Below are 16,425 nucleotides of genomic sequence, written 5' to 3' on the forward strand. Positions count from 1 at the left end.
GGGCAGGGGGATTCTGCAAACCGCTTCATTAGGGATTTATAATTGGCTTTCAAACAGAATCATTTAGGTGGGGAAAGACCTCCACAACCACCAAGTCCATCTTTCAGCTGAATCCCACCGTGCCAACTCAACCATCAAAGTGCCACCTCCAGTCGTTCCTTGGGCACCTCCAGGGATGGGGACTCCAAACCTCCCTGGGCAGCCCCTTGCAGGGTTCAACCTTTTCCATGGAGAAATCCAGGGGTCAGCAACCCTTTCCATGGGGAAATTCCTGCTGTGCCCACCATGAGCCTGCCCTGCCCAGCCTGAGGCCGTTCCCTCTGCTCCTGTCCCTGTTCCTGGAGCAGAGCCCGACCCCCCGGCTGTCCCCTCCTGCAGGAGCTCTGCAGAGCCACAGGGTACCCCCTGATCCCCCTTTGCTCCAGGCTGAGCCCATTTCCAGCTCCCTCAGGAGTTCCCAGCCCCTTCCCAGCACCCTCAGGAGTTCCCCAGTCCCTTCCCAAATCCCTCAGGAGTTCCCAGCCCCTTCCCAGCTCCCTCAGGAGTTCCCAGCCCCTTCCCAAATCCCTCAGGAGTTCTCCAGCCCCTTCCTGATGCCTTGTGCAGGCTGCCCTGGAGCAGAGGCTGGACAGAGTTACAGAATAAAGCAGGGATTTATTCCAGGATCTCCTCATGGATCCACCTTGGGCAGCACCAGAGCCCAGCCAGGGCTGCACCCAAATGAACCAAAATGGCCCCAAAATGCACGAGCGCTCCCGGGGGCTCTCCCTGGGATCAGTTCTGCTCCATTTGCACCTTGGAGTTCATTGTCCCATTCCAGCTTTAGCCCAGGCAGTCCCACCCTGCTTGTTTTTCTCTCTCCAGAAGAAATGCTGCATTAATTGCATTTATAAAGCTTGAAGTGTAAGATTAAAAAAAGTCTGTTGCAGTCCTCAGTTTTGTGTAGAGCCCCCATGAAAGGTGTGTATGAGGGGGGTAAAAAAATCACAACATTTTGAGTCTTTCTGGGAAGTTGAAAGTTTTTGGGCTGTATTTTACAACACTGGAGGAAGAGTCCATGCATCCCATAATTTCTTCCCTGTGAAATCCCTGTTTTTAATATTGGGCCAGTCCTCGTGGCATCCGTTCTCTCCATTTCTTCATCCATAAATCTCTGAAACTGGTTTTTAATCAGGAAGTTTTTAAACTATCAAAGGGAACTCGAACCCATGTAAATAAAAACGGGGAATTTGATAATTGCAAAAGCAGCGTGCTGGTGACTCACAGCTAATCTTATTTTGCATGGAATTACCATTTCTTTTCCTCCAGAGCTGATAAACTGAACTGTGTAAGGAAATACCATCTGATGCTGCATATGGCATTTTAATAACACCTGTTTCACATGGTTTTTGCTTGGCCAAGCCCAGCAGTGTGAAATGGAGAGTTGGGAAGATGTATTAGAATTTCTGATGGGAAGTCAAATTTGCTTGGTAAGCTAAACCATCATTTTTGATTTATTTTTAATGTAGTTTTATTTATTTTAAGAGGGGGGAGTCCTGTGCAAGTGGAGAACTATTCCTTGTGGTTATTCAAACCCATATCCAAACCTTTTTAGGTGTTAAAGCTCCAATAAAACTTCCCAAAGTATCAAAGCAGAATTCAGATTTAAGAGGGCTGTCCAAGGCCAGGTTGGACACTGGGGCTTGGAGCACCCTGGGATGGTGGAAGGTGTCCCTGCCCATGGCAGGATGAGCTCTTAAGATCCCTCCAACCCAAACCATTCCATGATTTTTACCCTTCCACAACTTCATTTATACTTTATTTGAGGACTGGATGTGGTGTTTCCCACCTGTGCTGTTTAGAGCTAACTATGAACTAGTTCTAAATGGTAGATATTGTGAATTTATCTGTGGGAAAAGTACTTTTCTCAGAGACATTTAGACTTTGAGTGAACTTGCTGAAATGTTTTTAGCCCTCTACAGGATTTGGGCAGTTCTGCTTTCACTGTAGTGTCTAAAAGAGTTTCCAAGATTTACTGTGAGTTCAAGAAGATGAGGAACAATCATGACTAAGGAAAACATGAGAACTTTTTTCTTGAGTGTAACCTTAGCATTGGGCTGTTTTCAAGAACTATATTTAAATTACATACATTTAATTAAACCTGCCTATCATAAGGTGAAGAAGTTGGAAATGGCAGCAAAGCTCTGACCTCTACCCCTTTCCTCCCATGATTAACTTTTGAAAGCTGTGGTGGTTTTCCTCTGTTTGTTTATCCATGGCAATAACCTGACAGAGGGATCAGTCAGCAGCTCCCTATGCCTTTCCTTCCTGAAAAGTGGAGAATTTGCTTTTATTTTTTTTATGAATCTGTAGATAAAATAGGTATTGACTTTCATCATTTGATCATTTCACTGTTTTGATCATTCAAACCTCTTCTTTTAAAAATTGCTGGATGGCAGTGGTGGAGTTTCCATCCCAGGAGGGATTTCAGAGATGTGTGGAGGTGGCACTTGGGGACATGGGGCAGGGGTGGCCTTGGCAGTGCTGGGGTTGAACTTGGTGATCTTGGAGGGCTTTTCCAACCTAAGCAATGTTCAGAAATGGAATTTTGGGATGCTCCACACTGACCTGGAGCAAAGGAGGCTCAGGGGGACCTTGTGGCTCTGCACAGCTCCTGCCAGGAGGGGACAGCCGGAGGGTCGGGCTCTGCTCCAGGAACAGGGACAGGAGCAGAGGGAACGGCCTCAGGCTGGGCTCAGGGTGGATATTTGGGAAAATTCCTTCATGGAAAGGTTTGTCCAGGCCTGGCTCAGCTGCCCAGGGCAGTTTGGAGTCCCCATCCCTGGAGGTATGTACGATCCATGTGGATGTGGCACTTGGGGACATGGCGCAGAGGTGAGGTTGGGTTTGATGATCTCAGAGGGCTTTTCCAGCCCTTCTGATTCCATGATTCCATTGGAGTCTCTCTGTTTTTGCCCCACAAGTCAGTGTGGCTCTGCCCAGCATTCCCATGGCAGTGCAGGGTAATTCCCTTCCCCAGGAGATGGAGAAGATCCCTGGGCACACTTCCAGTGGGAGGTCACTGGGTGCTGTGTGTGACCTGAGGTTGTGGCACTTTGGGACGAGCAAATCCCCAAGGACACTTTCCAGTATGAACAGGGTTTGAAATAAATTTTTTTATTCAAGAGCTGTACCCAAGTTAACATCAAATCAGAACATTCCCAGCTGATCTTGAGCATTTCTGGGAATTCCCTGTGGAGTCCCCAGCATCTGGGATTATCACATTAGTGATGCCCCTATAAAATATGTGTCTGAATCAGCCCTAAAGATACTTAAAGATCATTTTAATGCGTTTTGGCTTCAGTTTCTGAGGGCTTTGTTGGGTTTGCATGGAGAATTCCAATAAATATGTATTGGCTGTATTAGCTGCATGAAACACAGGCACGGGAAGGGATTGTAATCCTTGGGTTTACAAAAAGGGAAGAGTATTACAGGCTTAGCTCTTCCAATGCCAGGGGCTCCAGTCTTTCCTTAAAGTTGATGGAAATGTTGAATGTGGAAAATCACTATTATTGTTCTGCTATTTTTGTGGCATTTCAGCAGATCCATTCAAAAATTCTGCCCTGCTGCAGAATTTAATATTTTATATTTTTATGTTCTTTTCTATTTTATAGGTTTCCCTGAAGTTACTCACAATTAAAGCAATATAATGAAGGAATTGCAATGTGCTTGCAATGAAATAATTTGAGTACCGGGTATTTACCCTGTGGGGGCTGCAGAGCTGCTCTGTAATGCAAATTAATATGGAATATTGGTTTTTCCTGTTCCAAATGACCACATGGGTTCACTTTCCTTGGAAAGCAAGAGATTCCCTGAATCAAAGTTTTTGTCCTCATTTCAAGAGGGATCTCTTCGTTTTCCCCATCTTTCATTGGTGCCTTGCTTCTCTTGTATGTATTCTGCTTTATTGCCAAATGCAAATGGGCTTACTTTCAGCTAAACAATTTACTTCATGTTGATTAAAAGGAATTAAAGATTATAGCAGTAGAAAGACAACTAAAAATCCTGGAAATGTCTCAGAAACGAGTGTTGAGGCATCCCGACAATGTGCTTTGACAGTTATTTACATAGAAAATTTGCTGTTTTCTAAGTAGTTCTCATTTTGAGGAAGAAATGAGCCATAAAGTTCTACTTTCAGATCCATTTGTGTGTTTTAGGAATGACATGGGAGTGTTCTCCTTTTCCAGGCGTTGTTTTGGTGTCTTTTCACGGTTTTGTTTTGATGTTGGGTCAAAACATTGGTGCTCTGGATGGAATCTTGGAATCCCAGACTGGATTGGGTTGGAAGGGACTTTAAATCTCTTAAACCCCATCCCGTTCCAGGGACACCTTCCCTGGTCCTGGACACTTCCAGGATCCAGGGGCAGCCACAGCTTCTCTGGGCACCCTGTTCCAGGGCCTCCCCACCCTCCCAGGGAAGAATTTTTGGGGATTAATTCTGTGGCTTTGAACCACTAATCCCTGCCTTTTGAGGCGATGCGTTGGAATTACTGAAGTGATAATTTTTTGCTTGGAATAATCTTATTTAGCTGCTGAAATGCCGAAAGAGCTAAATTAAGCTGAAAATTAGTCATTTATCTCCCCAAAACTGTTGGAAGCAAGTGCCATGGATTCACTTGTAGGAGAGGGATAGAAGTTTCACTTGAGCAGGTCAGTGTGTGGATGTCATTGTTATTCAGCTGTGGGAGCCAACGGGATATAAATATCCAGGAAGGCAAACAGAAGGTCGAGTGTAAACCTCTCACATCAAAGGAGGCCATTCAGCATCTCCCAACCCTCACTCTGCTGCTCTCTGAAGAGAAAAACATTCTTTTTTCCCTTTCATAATGCAAATAAACCGACGTAAACTCAAAATCTGTCAGTTTAGTGGGGCTAGGAATAGTAAAAGGTGGGAGTTGGGAAATGTGTGGATGGAGTGTCAGGGATGCAGGGCTGGTGCAGCCCGGGGGCAGGAGCAGTGACTGACGCTGAATCCTTGTGCCACCTTCTCCTGGGAAGTGTTTTTGAGCTGTCCTCTGCTGCAGCTGGAAATGAGAGTGAGATTGTGCCGTGTTTAAATGTGTTTTTTTCCTCCCCTGCAGTTAATATTTCCAAGGAAACTCAAAATGTTGTGACACTCGGCGAATTAGAACTGCAGCGGAAAGAGTTTATTTTCTAAATATAATGCTGGTATTTAATTTATCATTCTCTCCTCTTTGGGCAAGAAAAGCTCCCTCTCCTCGAGTTTCTGAGCTGCTGAATCTGGCTACGGAGTGTGTGGGCAGCAGTGGAAGTCATTTGGAGGTTTGGGGGCCGTACATAAGTTTTCCAAGCTGTTCCCCTACCCTGCTCAAATCCCGTGGGATCCTCAGGCTGGCCTCTGGAGCAGGGCCCCAGCAGCAAACTGGGAGGGGGCTGGGAAATCTGGTACACCTGGACCTGCAGGAACCTGGAAAATCCTCATGGGAATGTGCTAAATCCTGATTTTGGGGAGGAATCCTGCCTGCAGGGATGTCCCTGCACGTTGAAATCTGCTCTAGGACCCGGCTTGGGAAAGCAGGACTAACTTTATGGAGATTTGGCTTTAGCCCTGTGTCCTACATTAGTGCTTTAAACCTCTTTTTTTTTTTTTTTTTTTTTTTTTTAACAGGAGCTCATGAAGTAATGGTTTGGCATTTCAAGTTTGGCTGTGTGTATGCAAATATTCCTGGTGGCTCTTCCTGCCTTTCTTGTCAATAAATTGTTGCATTTCAGACAATTTGCACCCTTTGGCACATTAATTTTGTTCTTTAGGGAGGTGTAACTTCATAGGCTGAAACATTGAATGGTTAAAAGTAAGAGGTGACAAAGCAACATTTTGGAAAGAGGCCTAAAACAGATGAAACTTCTCTGATTATCCAAGAGAATATGAACCTGGAAAAGGTTGTGCAGTGATTTCATGGTTTTGTGGGAGTATTTCCACAGCTGTGAGGTCCCTGATGGCAAACCAGGTCTCCCAAAAATGACATTTATGGCCACATAAGCAGTGACTCCAAAAGGGATTCCTGGGTTTGGAGGCAGTGGCACAGGTTTTGGGGAAGGCAGGGAAGTCATTGACCTAAATATGTATTTATCTGAGAACTACTCCATTAAAGGAGGGTTTTAATCCTAATTTTAGTCCTCTCAATCAGCAGCAGGTTTGGAGATCTCCAATGTTACAGGACCAATAAATGGACAGGGATTTTTTGTGCTTTATTTTGTGTTTATGGCACAGATTCAGCTTATCACTGGTTTGATTGTTTATATATTTTAATGGGAATTAGTGTGAAGGTATGGAGTAGATCTAATGTTGGACTAGTATCATACTTTTCATTAGTTTTTCATTAATATTTTGGTGGGTTTTTGGCTGTAACAATTCAAATTTCCTTTCTACTCAAAAGCACCATCCACAGGAACATTTGTCATTACTCATGCCACACTGTCAGTAATTTTTCCACTCTGTGAACAGAGACTTGTTTTCTGCTGTTCTCACGTTTGTAAGTGGCATCTCTAATGCACTGAAGTGGCTGCAAAGGTCCTCTCTGGGGTGTATTTTAGTTTTTTTCCACTTGAACTCCCTTGCAGCTGCCTGCCAGCCTCTCTCTGCCCTGCTGCTGTTACCTGCCCATCCCCAGAGACCCCTGAGGCTGCTGCTTGTGCTTTGGAGAAGAAATGGTGCAGAATCCTTGTTTCTTCTGCACAATCACAGCAGCCAAAAACTGGGCTATCAGCTGGGGGCTCCATCCTTGCTGTTCCTTCCCTGAGCTCCTTGTCACACAGGGCGTGGCTTTAGGGTGTTGTTAGTAAAGAATTTGTGAGGATGAAAATCAAATAAAAGAACAGTTTTGTCAGATTTTACTCTCTGTGAAGAATTTTCCAGATATCAAGGATGGTCAGAGGTTTATTTTGGAGGCAGAAGAACTTTTTTTTCAGAGAGAGAAGTGGAAAGAAGCAGAGGACTGGGCAAGGCAGAAACTCTGCCTGTCACAAGGCATCCTGTCATCCTGCAGAGGTGTGGACAAGAGGGGTATTTTTGGGGACAGAAGCTTTGTGCTGTCACGTCAAGGAGAAAAGGGAAAAAAAAAATCACATTTTTAAGGGAAGTTTTCTGTGAACTTGCTGAAGAAACCATGAGCTTGCTGTGCTCACACATAGCAGGAGGCCCAACCCTAATTTCTGCTTCTCTAATAACTCAAGCTGCCAGTTCAGCTTGTGTTGTACTACTTAGCTTTGTTCTAATTAATTACTAATTGTTCAGTTCCTGCAGATCAGAGCCTGAGGCTGTTGTCATTGACAGCTGGGATGCTCAGGTGGTGATTACTGGGTTTTCAGTTAGGAAAAAATCAAAGTTTAATCATGTTCCAGTAATGAAATTTATGTTTTCATTCAGAAGTTAAAAAACAGGCATTAGACAGAAGTTAGGGAAGAATTCCCTCTGTGTTTCTTGGGGCTTCAACCTTTTTCTGCCTGAAGTGTGCAGCATTGGGGCAATTTAATTATTGGAGGCAAATGGATCTCTCTGAGTTTGTCTTGCAGCTGAGAATGGAAATATTTTTCTAAATAACAGAGTTTAATGTGCAGTGTAAGATGGGCAGGGACATCATTTCGCACTTGGAATTTCTGCATTAAATCATGGAATAGTTTGGGTGGGAAGAAACCTTAAAATCATCATTCCCACTCCCTGGTATGGGCAGGGACACTTTCTTCCATCCCAGGCTGCTCCAAGCCCCATCCAACCTGGCCTGGGACACTTTTCCTCAAAATGCATTAAAAAAAAAACCCATTAAAATATTTTAATTTGGTATTTATTGATCAGGTTGGTCTTGCTTGAGAAAAACAGCACAAAATCATTGATCTTCCAGCTTTTTTAATTACTGAGAAAATAAGTTTGGGTTATTATTTCTAAAATAGCATCAAAACAGATGGCACCTTCCCCTCTGCTCAGGGCCTCTGTGTGGCTCTGGTTGTGTTCCATCACTTTGATCCTGCATTCTGTGACAACGGGATGATGGAAATGCCACCCCAGTGTTTATTCCAGAGGGAAATTCCCTTTTCCCCCAGCCTAGTCCTTGAAAAGGATGGCTGTACCTCTGCTGAGAGTGGATGTGCAACACCAGATTCCTCAGCAGGGGCTCCAGGTGGGAATTAAAGGATTTTTTCAGCTGCCGTTGTCAGAGAGCCCCACGAGCTGTTGCTCCAGAAACTCCTGGAATCAGAAAAATAATGGGATGTCTGTCAAATCTCTCTATCAAATATAATCACATAATTCCCTTTTAATAAGGAAAAAAGGCAGTTCTGCAGTATTTTAGAAGCTTCTGATCGATATTACAACAATTCTATTACCCAGCCAGAGCAATGGTGTGCTTGGTGGTGAACTGAACAAAAAATATCTAACTGGAAGCCTTCAGTTTTGTTTTGAGCCATTTCCTGTACTAGAATAATAAAAAAGCATGAAACTGGAAGGATTATTTGTGAGAAAATTGCTGCCTTGCAAGGCCAGAGGCTTGGAGAGCACGGCCCTGGATTGACAGAGATGAGGTTTGCAAGGGGACCCTGGGAGGGGAAAGGGCCAGACTTGGAGGGGAGCTGGGAATTAACACCAAGAAACTCAATGGGGCAAGAGGAACCAGAGGAGAGTAATTTTTTCTAGGTTTTTTTTGTTTATAAAATCTTATATTGATGGGTTTTGCCACATTTCTCAAACTTTCATTGTGTATTTTGGACATGCTGCTGCTATAATTTATTGGGTTTTTTTCTGGATTAGTTACATGGTCCCAAACAAAGAAGAAGGGAGGTGGTTAATGGCTTGTTGGGGGTGTGTGTGTTCTTTTATTGGGGAGTTTGATCTGTTTGCTTTTGGGTTTTTTATTCCCCACATGAATTCTTCCTGTTTGATCAGGGCATCTTCAGGCTGAGGCGTAATCCAGGGATGTGCACACAATGTGGGGCAGGGGACAGAGCATGAGAGATGCTCAGACTTGGGATTGATAAAATCCCAGGATGGGCTGGGTTGAAAGGAGCTTAAAATCCCACCCAGTGCCACCCCTGCCATGGCAGGGACACCTCCCACTGTCCCAGGTGCTCCAACCTGGCCTTGGGCACTGCCAGGGATCCAGGGGTGCCACAGCTGCTCTGGGCACCTGTGCCAGCGCCTGACACCCTCCCAGGGAACAATTCCTAATTCCCAAAATCCCATCCAGCCCTGCCTCTGGCAGTGGGAAACCATTCCCCCAAGTGCAAACCTGATTTGGCTCTGGTGGGAGCTGTGGTGATTTAAAAAAAATATGGATATTGATCTAGTACCGATATCCAACTGTGACAGATAAAAACTCTCTAACAGTTTAAAGTTACAAAGTGTGTGTTTATTGTGTGTGGGATCGCTCCCAAATCCACACCGCAGCCTCCAGGTGATTACAGAACCCTTTTATCCATATAAGTATTGAATACCCAAAATACAAATACGCATTCATCATTTTGGTGCATCCCATTCCCCGCTTTGAATGCTAATCACTTCAAAATCCATTCAGCATGAGTGGTTTGCTCCTTGAAATGGGTTGGTGTCCCTTTCATGGGGAGGGGTCCCAAAATGAGGAAGTCAGTGAAGTCTTCCTCGTTCTGACCTTTCTGCCTTTTCAATGCAAATATGACAAATGAACTCTTGGTAGAACTCCCATTCCTTATCTTCAGTTGGTTTCAGAACAGAGGAGGCCAACAATGTCTTATGTTCCTAAAAGCTATTTATCAGTTTCTATATTCTTCATTATAAACCCAGCTAACCAAACATTGTGCTGACAAACAACCAATTATTAGTTAACTACTAACTCTTAACTTCATCAAGGCCTACTCATTTATTTTAATTAACTCTAGTGAGGCTTATCTCTAACTAAAATCTTAGCTCCTCTAAAAATCTCTAAATTCCTTAAAATTGACGTTTCAGTGGGAAGCGCCCCCAGTTCCAGCTGGGGTCTGAAGGGCTGACAGATCATTTTTTCAAGCTCACCAGGAGCCTTTGCACTGTGAATGTCATTGCTTCAAGGGATGGCCGTGAATCTGTCACTTCTTAGGGCTGTAAAAGTGAGATGTTGCTGCTGATGGACGGGAGGTGAGGTGGGCACAGGGGAAGGACATCTCTGGTGGTGGAGCTGTCAGTGGTCTGTGCAGCCTCTTATCAGCACAGCCATCAGGGATCGTTATCTTTTTGGGTAGATTTTAGCCCAGCTCTATCTTTGATGTCAGAATCATTTATCTGAAGTGCTGTTCAGCTGTCATGTGATTTGCAGGTGATACCAGACAACATTTTTAAATTTTCAGCTCCATTTTTAAGCTTAATTTTACCAGAACTGGCACCAGCTAAAACTTGAGAAATGCTTTATTGATTTTTTTGAGCTGAATATAAAATTATATTTAAAGCTTACTGTTTACATGATGCAGCTTATGCTAAAGAGTGAATGGAGTGCAGGTGTTTTAAATGGAGATTCCAACATTTAAGTTGGAGAATATGACCACCACAATTAATTTTGAATGGAATGCAGATGTTCTAAGTGGAGATTCCAACATTTAAGTCGTGCCTTCCAGCTCTGCCTCTTACTCCTTCATTTTCCAGCTGATTTCTGGCTGCTTGGTTTCCCAGTACCACGTGTCTCAGGTAGGATTCATCTCCAAAATTATGACAATAATTTGGCTTGCTCTTTCAAAATATATCCATTTCTCCAAATCCAAGGCAAGCCAAAAGTTTGAGAAGTCTTCAGACTTTAAAAGAGGCTCCAAAAGCTCAGCTCAGACTGACACTGTTTTATTGGTTTTTGTGAATTTTCCCAGCCCAAGAGTGGTCAGAGCTGAAATGATGGAAGATTTAATGCAGTCCCTTAGAGGTGTGGTGAATGCCCTCAAAATCTAAATTGTAGGTGGGGGTGGCAGTTCTTGCTGCATTTATTATCCCCCAACTGCTGCAGAAACATCGTCACTAAAGTAATTTTTCTCTCCAGTGGCTTTTCCAGCATGTGTCAGCATTTTCCTCTTGGGGTTTTCTTGTTGATGCTGTTCCTCTTTTATGGTAAGAATTCTTTTCCAGACTTGAGCAAAGAAAAATCTCCCCCCTGCCAGGAAACCCTAACCCTGTGTAATGCATGAAAAGTTGCAACTATTTTATTCAGGGGGGGTTTGATTTTCTCACTGCAGACCCAGGGTTCAGGTTGATGCTTTCAGCACTGTTTGTGAACTGGGATGGGGAGAATTCCAGGGATACAGAGGAATTCCAGTTCTGCAGTTTCCCTGGCAGGTTGCAGTGCCTGCATCCCTAGGATTTAATGCAGGCTCCCAGAGCTGCCTGCACAAGCACGCTGCAGGCTTGGCTTTTACTTTTCTAATAACTCCCAGGCTTGCTGGTTTAATTTTAATAGTAAATGCAGTTTCTATTTATGTCCTGAGACTCCAGGCTGTAAAGAACTCGACTATCCCTAGAAATCCGCATGGGTAATGATCTTTTTTGGAGATAAATGCCTTATTAACATGCCTGGGACTTAATAATGGATGAGAAAATCAGATGCATTTCATGTCCCAGAGCCAGATTTAGAATTAAAGCTGGTGCTGTTGATGCCATAAGTTTAGTTCTGGGGAGTAAATATATATCTGCTAACTTTGGGAATGTCAGAGGAAAAGAGGAATAGCAAGCACTGGTGGCAGATGCTAAATCTGTACCACGGGCCAGGCTGTTGCTTCAGTTCCTGGTGCTGCAGGAGCAGGGAGCTGCTGTCTGTGCCCAGAGCAGCCATTCCAAAGAAATAATTGGAATATCAGCCTTTTGATGGATGCTCAGCCAGCAGCTCACGGAAAAACAGATGTTCCCTGAATCCCTGCTGGCATTTGCACACGCTGCTGTTGGGATACAGCCCCGGGCAGGGAACAGGTGTTCCCTGGAATTATCTGGGGTGGCACTTCAACATCTGGCAGCCTTTGCTTCATTAGCTTTGTAACTGTTTTGTACTCGTTTAATGTCCCTGCTGGTCAGTGGGGAGGGCTTGGAAAAGCAGGTTTGCACCAGGAGCTCGTGGCTGCAGTGTCAGGAGCCTTTTTGCTGTCACTGCTGCTGCTCTCAGGGGACTTTGTGGAGGATGAATGTTCTGGGGTAGCTTTTGTGTGTTGGAGTTTTAGTGTTGCTTTGTATAAAAGTGGAGAGAGAGTTGTACATCTATAGAATACACATAAATAAATAGACACTTCCTAAGTGGAAGCTGCAGGGGGAAAAGGCTACAAAGGCTGTGGATTTTTTCCTGGTGTAAAGTGCAGCGTGTGCTGGTTTGAAGCTGATGCATCCTGAGAGCCCCTGGGATGTGCAGAGTGAGCAGGGTCCTGTGCTCTCCTCACGAGATCAGTGCCTTACTCTGAACATCAAGAACTGTTGCTTGGCTTTAAAAATAATCCCCAAAGTGACTTTTATCACGTTTGGAAAGATTCTGGTTCATGTTTTTGTCAGTGTGTGGATGCAGCTGGCTCAGGATGAAGGAGCTGTATCCAGACACCTCCAGAGAGGGGGATTTTCTTTTCCTGGGATGCTTTGGGGGAGTGTTTGGTGACAGTCACTCCTGCCTGGCTGCCAGCTCGGGATGTGAGTGGGCCACATGGGCCAGGTCATGACAGGAGCTGAGAAAAACACTGAGCATGGCTGTGGAAAATACCCTGAGCTTAAAGGAAGGGGAGAAGCGGGGGTGGAGGCCTTAAGGAATAAGGTCTGTAAGGCATTCCTTCAGCTCCTGTCTGTCTGTCCGTGTGTCTGACAGCAGTGAGATGTCATCTGACAGAGCTGCACAGACCCACAAGAAGTCCCTGGAAGCAGAGATGTGGCACTCCAGATCCCAGGGAGGGTCGTGCCCTGTTGTCTCTGCTGTCCCTTGCCCATCCCTGTTTTGGCACCCCAGTTTTGCTGGCTCAGCCACGGGTTGGGCCGTGCCTGTGAGTTTGATCATTAAACTGGTTCACATTTCAGGGAAAAGTGAGTTTTCCTTGCTGCTCCCCCTCGTTTGCAGGGTGGTGTGTGGGTGTGTTGGGTAGGAGACAAAAGGAATGAGAATGGCAAAGCCTTTGTGCTCTGGAGCAGCTGATCCCTGTGTGCTGGGAGCAGCAGCATCCAAAGGAACTTGGAACAGTTTGGGCTGGAAGGGACCTTTAAAGGCCACCTAGTTCAGCCCTCTAATGAGCAGGGACACGGACTCACAGAATAATTTACCTTGGGAAGAGTTTTGAGAGCATCAAAATGATGATTCTACTCCAATCCTGTCCAACCCGGCCTTGGGCACATCAGGGATGGGCACAGCCAAAGCCTCTCTGGGCAGCCTGTGCCAGGGCCTCAGCACATTATCGAAAGCTTTTTCCTTTCAGTCTTGGCAGCTCCATGGCCAGGGAAGCTGCTGGAGGAGAGTCTCAGCCACTGCAGAGGTGAGGAGAGGAATGAGAAACCTGGAAACAGTGGTGCCATCACCTCTTCTCCAGTTACACGGCTAAAAATCTGCTCTGCTTGGGAAGCAGCTGAAGGCTTAAAAGCAAGAACTTCTGCAGCTCAAGGGACACATGAGATATGATGTTTACTCCATGAAGGACACAGGGAGGAGGAGAGGGGGATAGCTGGGTTCCCTGAAGCAGCAGATCTGAGCAGCTCTGTGGTAGGGTTGCAATTCCTGACCCATCCCACCAGCGAGCAAAGGAAAACCTTTGCTGTTCACTTTCATATTTCAGCGCTGAAAAGATCCTTCTATCTTTAAATTTGACTCTGAAAGATGTGCCCGAGGCTCTGCTGCTGAACTTCCTTGGCAGGTATCACCCCTGAAGGGTGTCCCTGGTGCTGGGTCCTGCCTGGAGGGGCTGTGGGGGTCTGGCTCTGCAGGGACCTGGTGTGGAGGAGCTCAGGAGTCAGGAGTGAACTGGTGCCTCTGCATGTGTTCAGTGACTGCTGCTGGCACCAGCAGCTCTGTGACAGCTCCCCATGCACACTTAAATCCTTCATTCAACCCAGAATTCAATCCTTCATTCAAACTCTGATTGTTTGGATTTGGATTTTTGCAGTGCAGAGCTGTGCTAGACTTTGGGTACACCTGTGAGGGTTCCAACCTGCTGTGCTGAAAACCTTTAAGGCACAGCCCTGCTCCCTCCTTCCTTCCTTCCTTCCTGTGCTGCTCCTCCTGACGTGTTGCAGTGAATTATCACACATCCAGCTGTGTGTTCTCCTTTTCTGACCCTCCAGAGTCAGGCAAGGCACACTTCTGCTTTTGCTTTTTCCCTTCCTCCCCTTCTATCCCCCAGAATGAAACTGCAGCTGAAACACAAGCGTTCAGTCTGGCCATGATGCAGCATAAAACTCTTCTGTGAGTATTTCCCCTTGGCTGTAATTAGTTTTTGTGTTCGAGGAGCAATTTTAAACATTCATCCAGAGCCATTACAAAGGAGCATCTGTGTGAGGACATGTTTTGTGCAGCTGAGGAGCAGAAGGGCCGCTGGGACGGAACCAAAGGCAACTTCTCAAGTTAATTGTAAGATTTTATTGGTGTTTCACTCCACTGCTCAAGGGTTTCTCGTGTGAATCAATGGCAGACTGCCTAATTTATGTGTGAGCCCTGCTTGAAAAGCAGCCCAGATTGATTTGCTGACAGTGCACGGGGAAAGGTGACCCTAATTTGTGACTTCAGCAGGCCTGTTGGGACAGGGGGGTGCTGGAAACTTGGGAAAATGGAACTGCAAGTTTTTGCTTTGGCTTGAAAGGTTCCCCATCCCTGTTCAGAAAAAGGCCATTAATTTGGGGTATGGGTAGCTGTTTAGTACTATAAAAGATAGAAATGAAATGTTAAAACCAGTCAAAGTGGTTTTTATCTGAAATGTTTGTTCCTCTAAGATTTTTTAAGCAAATCCTGGAGCTTTGCTGGCCTATGTTGGATTATTTGATTAGTTCCCTGGTTAGTCTGATGAGTCTCTTTTCCTTCTCCATGTTTGTATTAATGGCCTCAATTCTTTGCTGAGCTTGAAGGAGAAATAGTAAATAATTCAAAGTAGAGCCTTGCTGCAGAGCCCTTTCTTAACTAAAATGAGACCACAAAGGATGGACAGAGCAAGAGACACAATTGGACGTGGAGCAGGGGTGGGAAATGGCTGTGGCATAGACCATTCCCTTTGGCATGGGGACAGTGACAGTGGCCAGAGCCCGGGGCTGCCTGCTGGCTCAGCATCCTGCTGTGCCACCACTGTCCCTGTGCCCTGCAGGTCACCCCTTTCATGCTGGAACTCTTTATCTCAATATCATTTTGTCTGTGCTGAGCCTCTGTCTGGACACTTTTAAATGTCTTTTAGGCTTTTGCCTCTGAGCTAGAATTCCCAGTGATTGGAGATTGCCAAGGCAATTTCTAAACCTCCTCTGCCCAAAATCAGCCCAGGCCTTTTCTCCCACACTCTTTTTGAGTAGATTGGCTCCTCTTTGTAGGCTCCAAAAGCTGGGCTTAGTCAGATGTTCCTCAAACGCTGCTGGGGAAGGGGGGCCAGGGCGGGCTGGCTCCTCACTCATGATATTTTCTATATATAAAACTGCGTGGCTGGCTGCTGATAATGCTAATGAAACCTTCTTTAACTCCTTCACCCACCAGCAGCAGGTACAGCAGGTGCCACTGGCTCTCCCCACGTCGTTTGGTTAATTGAGAGCAAGTTCTTAATTGCAGGCACTCAGCCCTGCAGTGCAGAACCCCGCATCTCAGTGATGAGGAAATGGTGAAATGGCCTGAAAAAAGGGGAATAAGTCCAAGCCCAACTGCAGGGGAGAAGTAAAAATAAAAAAAAAAGCCCACAAACTGAAAAGAGTCAGTTCTTCCTGCAAAAATGTCAGACAACAGAGATTCACCTCAGGGGATTGATTACACGAACCAGCAGAAATATGGGGATTTAAATGCTGCAGGCAGCTGATTCAGCTCTTCCTGGAGCTGAAGAACGTTCTTCAGCTGCAGCAATGCTTCTGAAGGAGCTTTTGTTTGCATGGGAGCAGCTGGCTGAGAGTGGCACCTGTGTGTGGAGTCACCTGTGTGACACCAAGTGTGGATGGGGGCAAGGTGAGGTTAGGGGGGTGGGACACTGCAAGGGGACCTGGAGGAGGGATGGTGGCATCCAGCTCTGGGATTTGCTCTCCTGCTTCCCAGTTTGTGGCTGTTCTGCTCTGGCTGAGGCTGTTGTGCAGTGGGATTTGGTCTGAGCTGCTCATCCAAATCTCCAATTCTTCAGCATCCCTGGCACGGGGTCCCTCTGTCCCCTCACACATCATCTCCTGCCCTGCCAGGAAGGGGATGGGTCCAGCCTGTGGGGAGGGATTGGCCTTGGGGACTTGTCAAGGACCTTTTCCATATGAGCATTTTACAGCTCTGTTGG

General features: G+C 45.7%; 1 protein-coding gene across 3 annotated transcripts in view; it reads left to right on the top strand.

Moving 5' to 3' along the window:
- Positions 1–16,425, top strand: part of PTPRE (protein tyrosine phosphatase receptor type E) — a 92,023-nt gene that overhangs the window by 32,518 nt on the left and 43,080 nt on the right. The window contains exon 1 of one of the 3 annotated variants that reach the window (XM_030276617.4): positions 14,032–14,390. The exons of the other annotated variants lie outside the window; for them this stretch is intronic. Within the exon in view, the coding sequence (XP_030132477.4) occupies positions 14,368–14,390 (23 nt within the window). The 5' untranslated portion in view covers positions 14,032–14,367. Of the gene's footprint in view, positions 1–14,031; positions 14,391–16,425 lie in introns of those variants that run through there. 3 annotated transcript variants of the gene reach the window in all.

This window comes from Taeniopygia guttata, chromosome 6 (assembly GCF_048771995.1).
Source record: "Taeniopygia guttata chromosome 6, bTaeGut7.mat, whole genome shotgun sequence".
Taxonomy (NCBI): Eukaryota; Metazoa; Chordata; class Aves; order Passeriformes; family Estrildidae; genus Taeniopygia; species Taeniopygia guttata.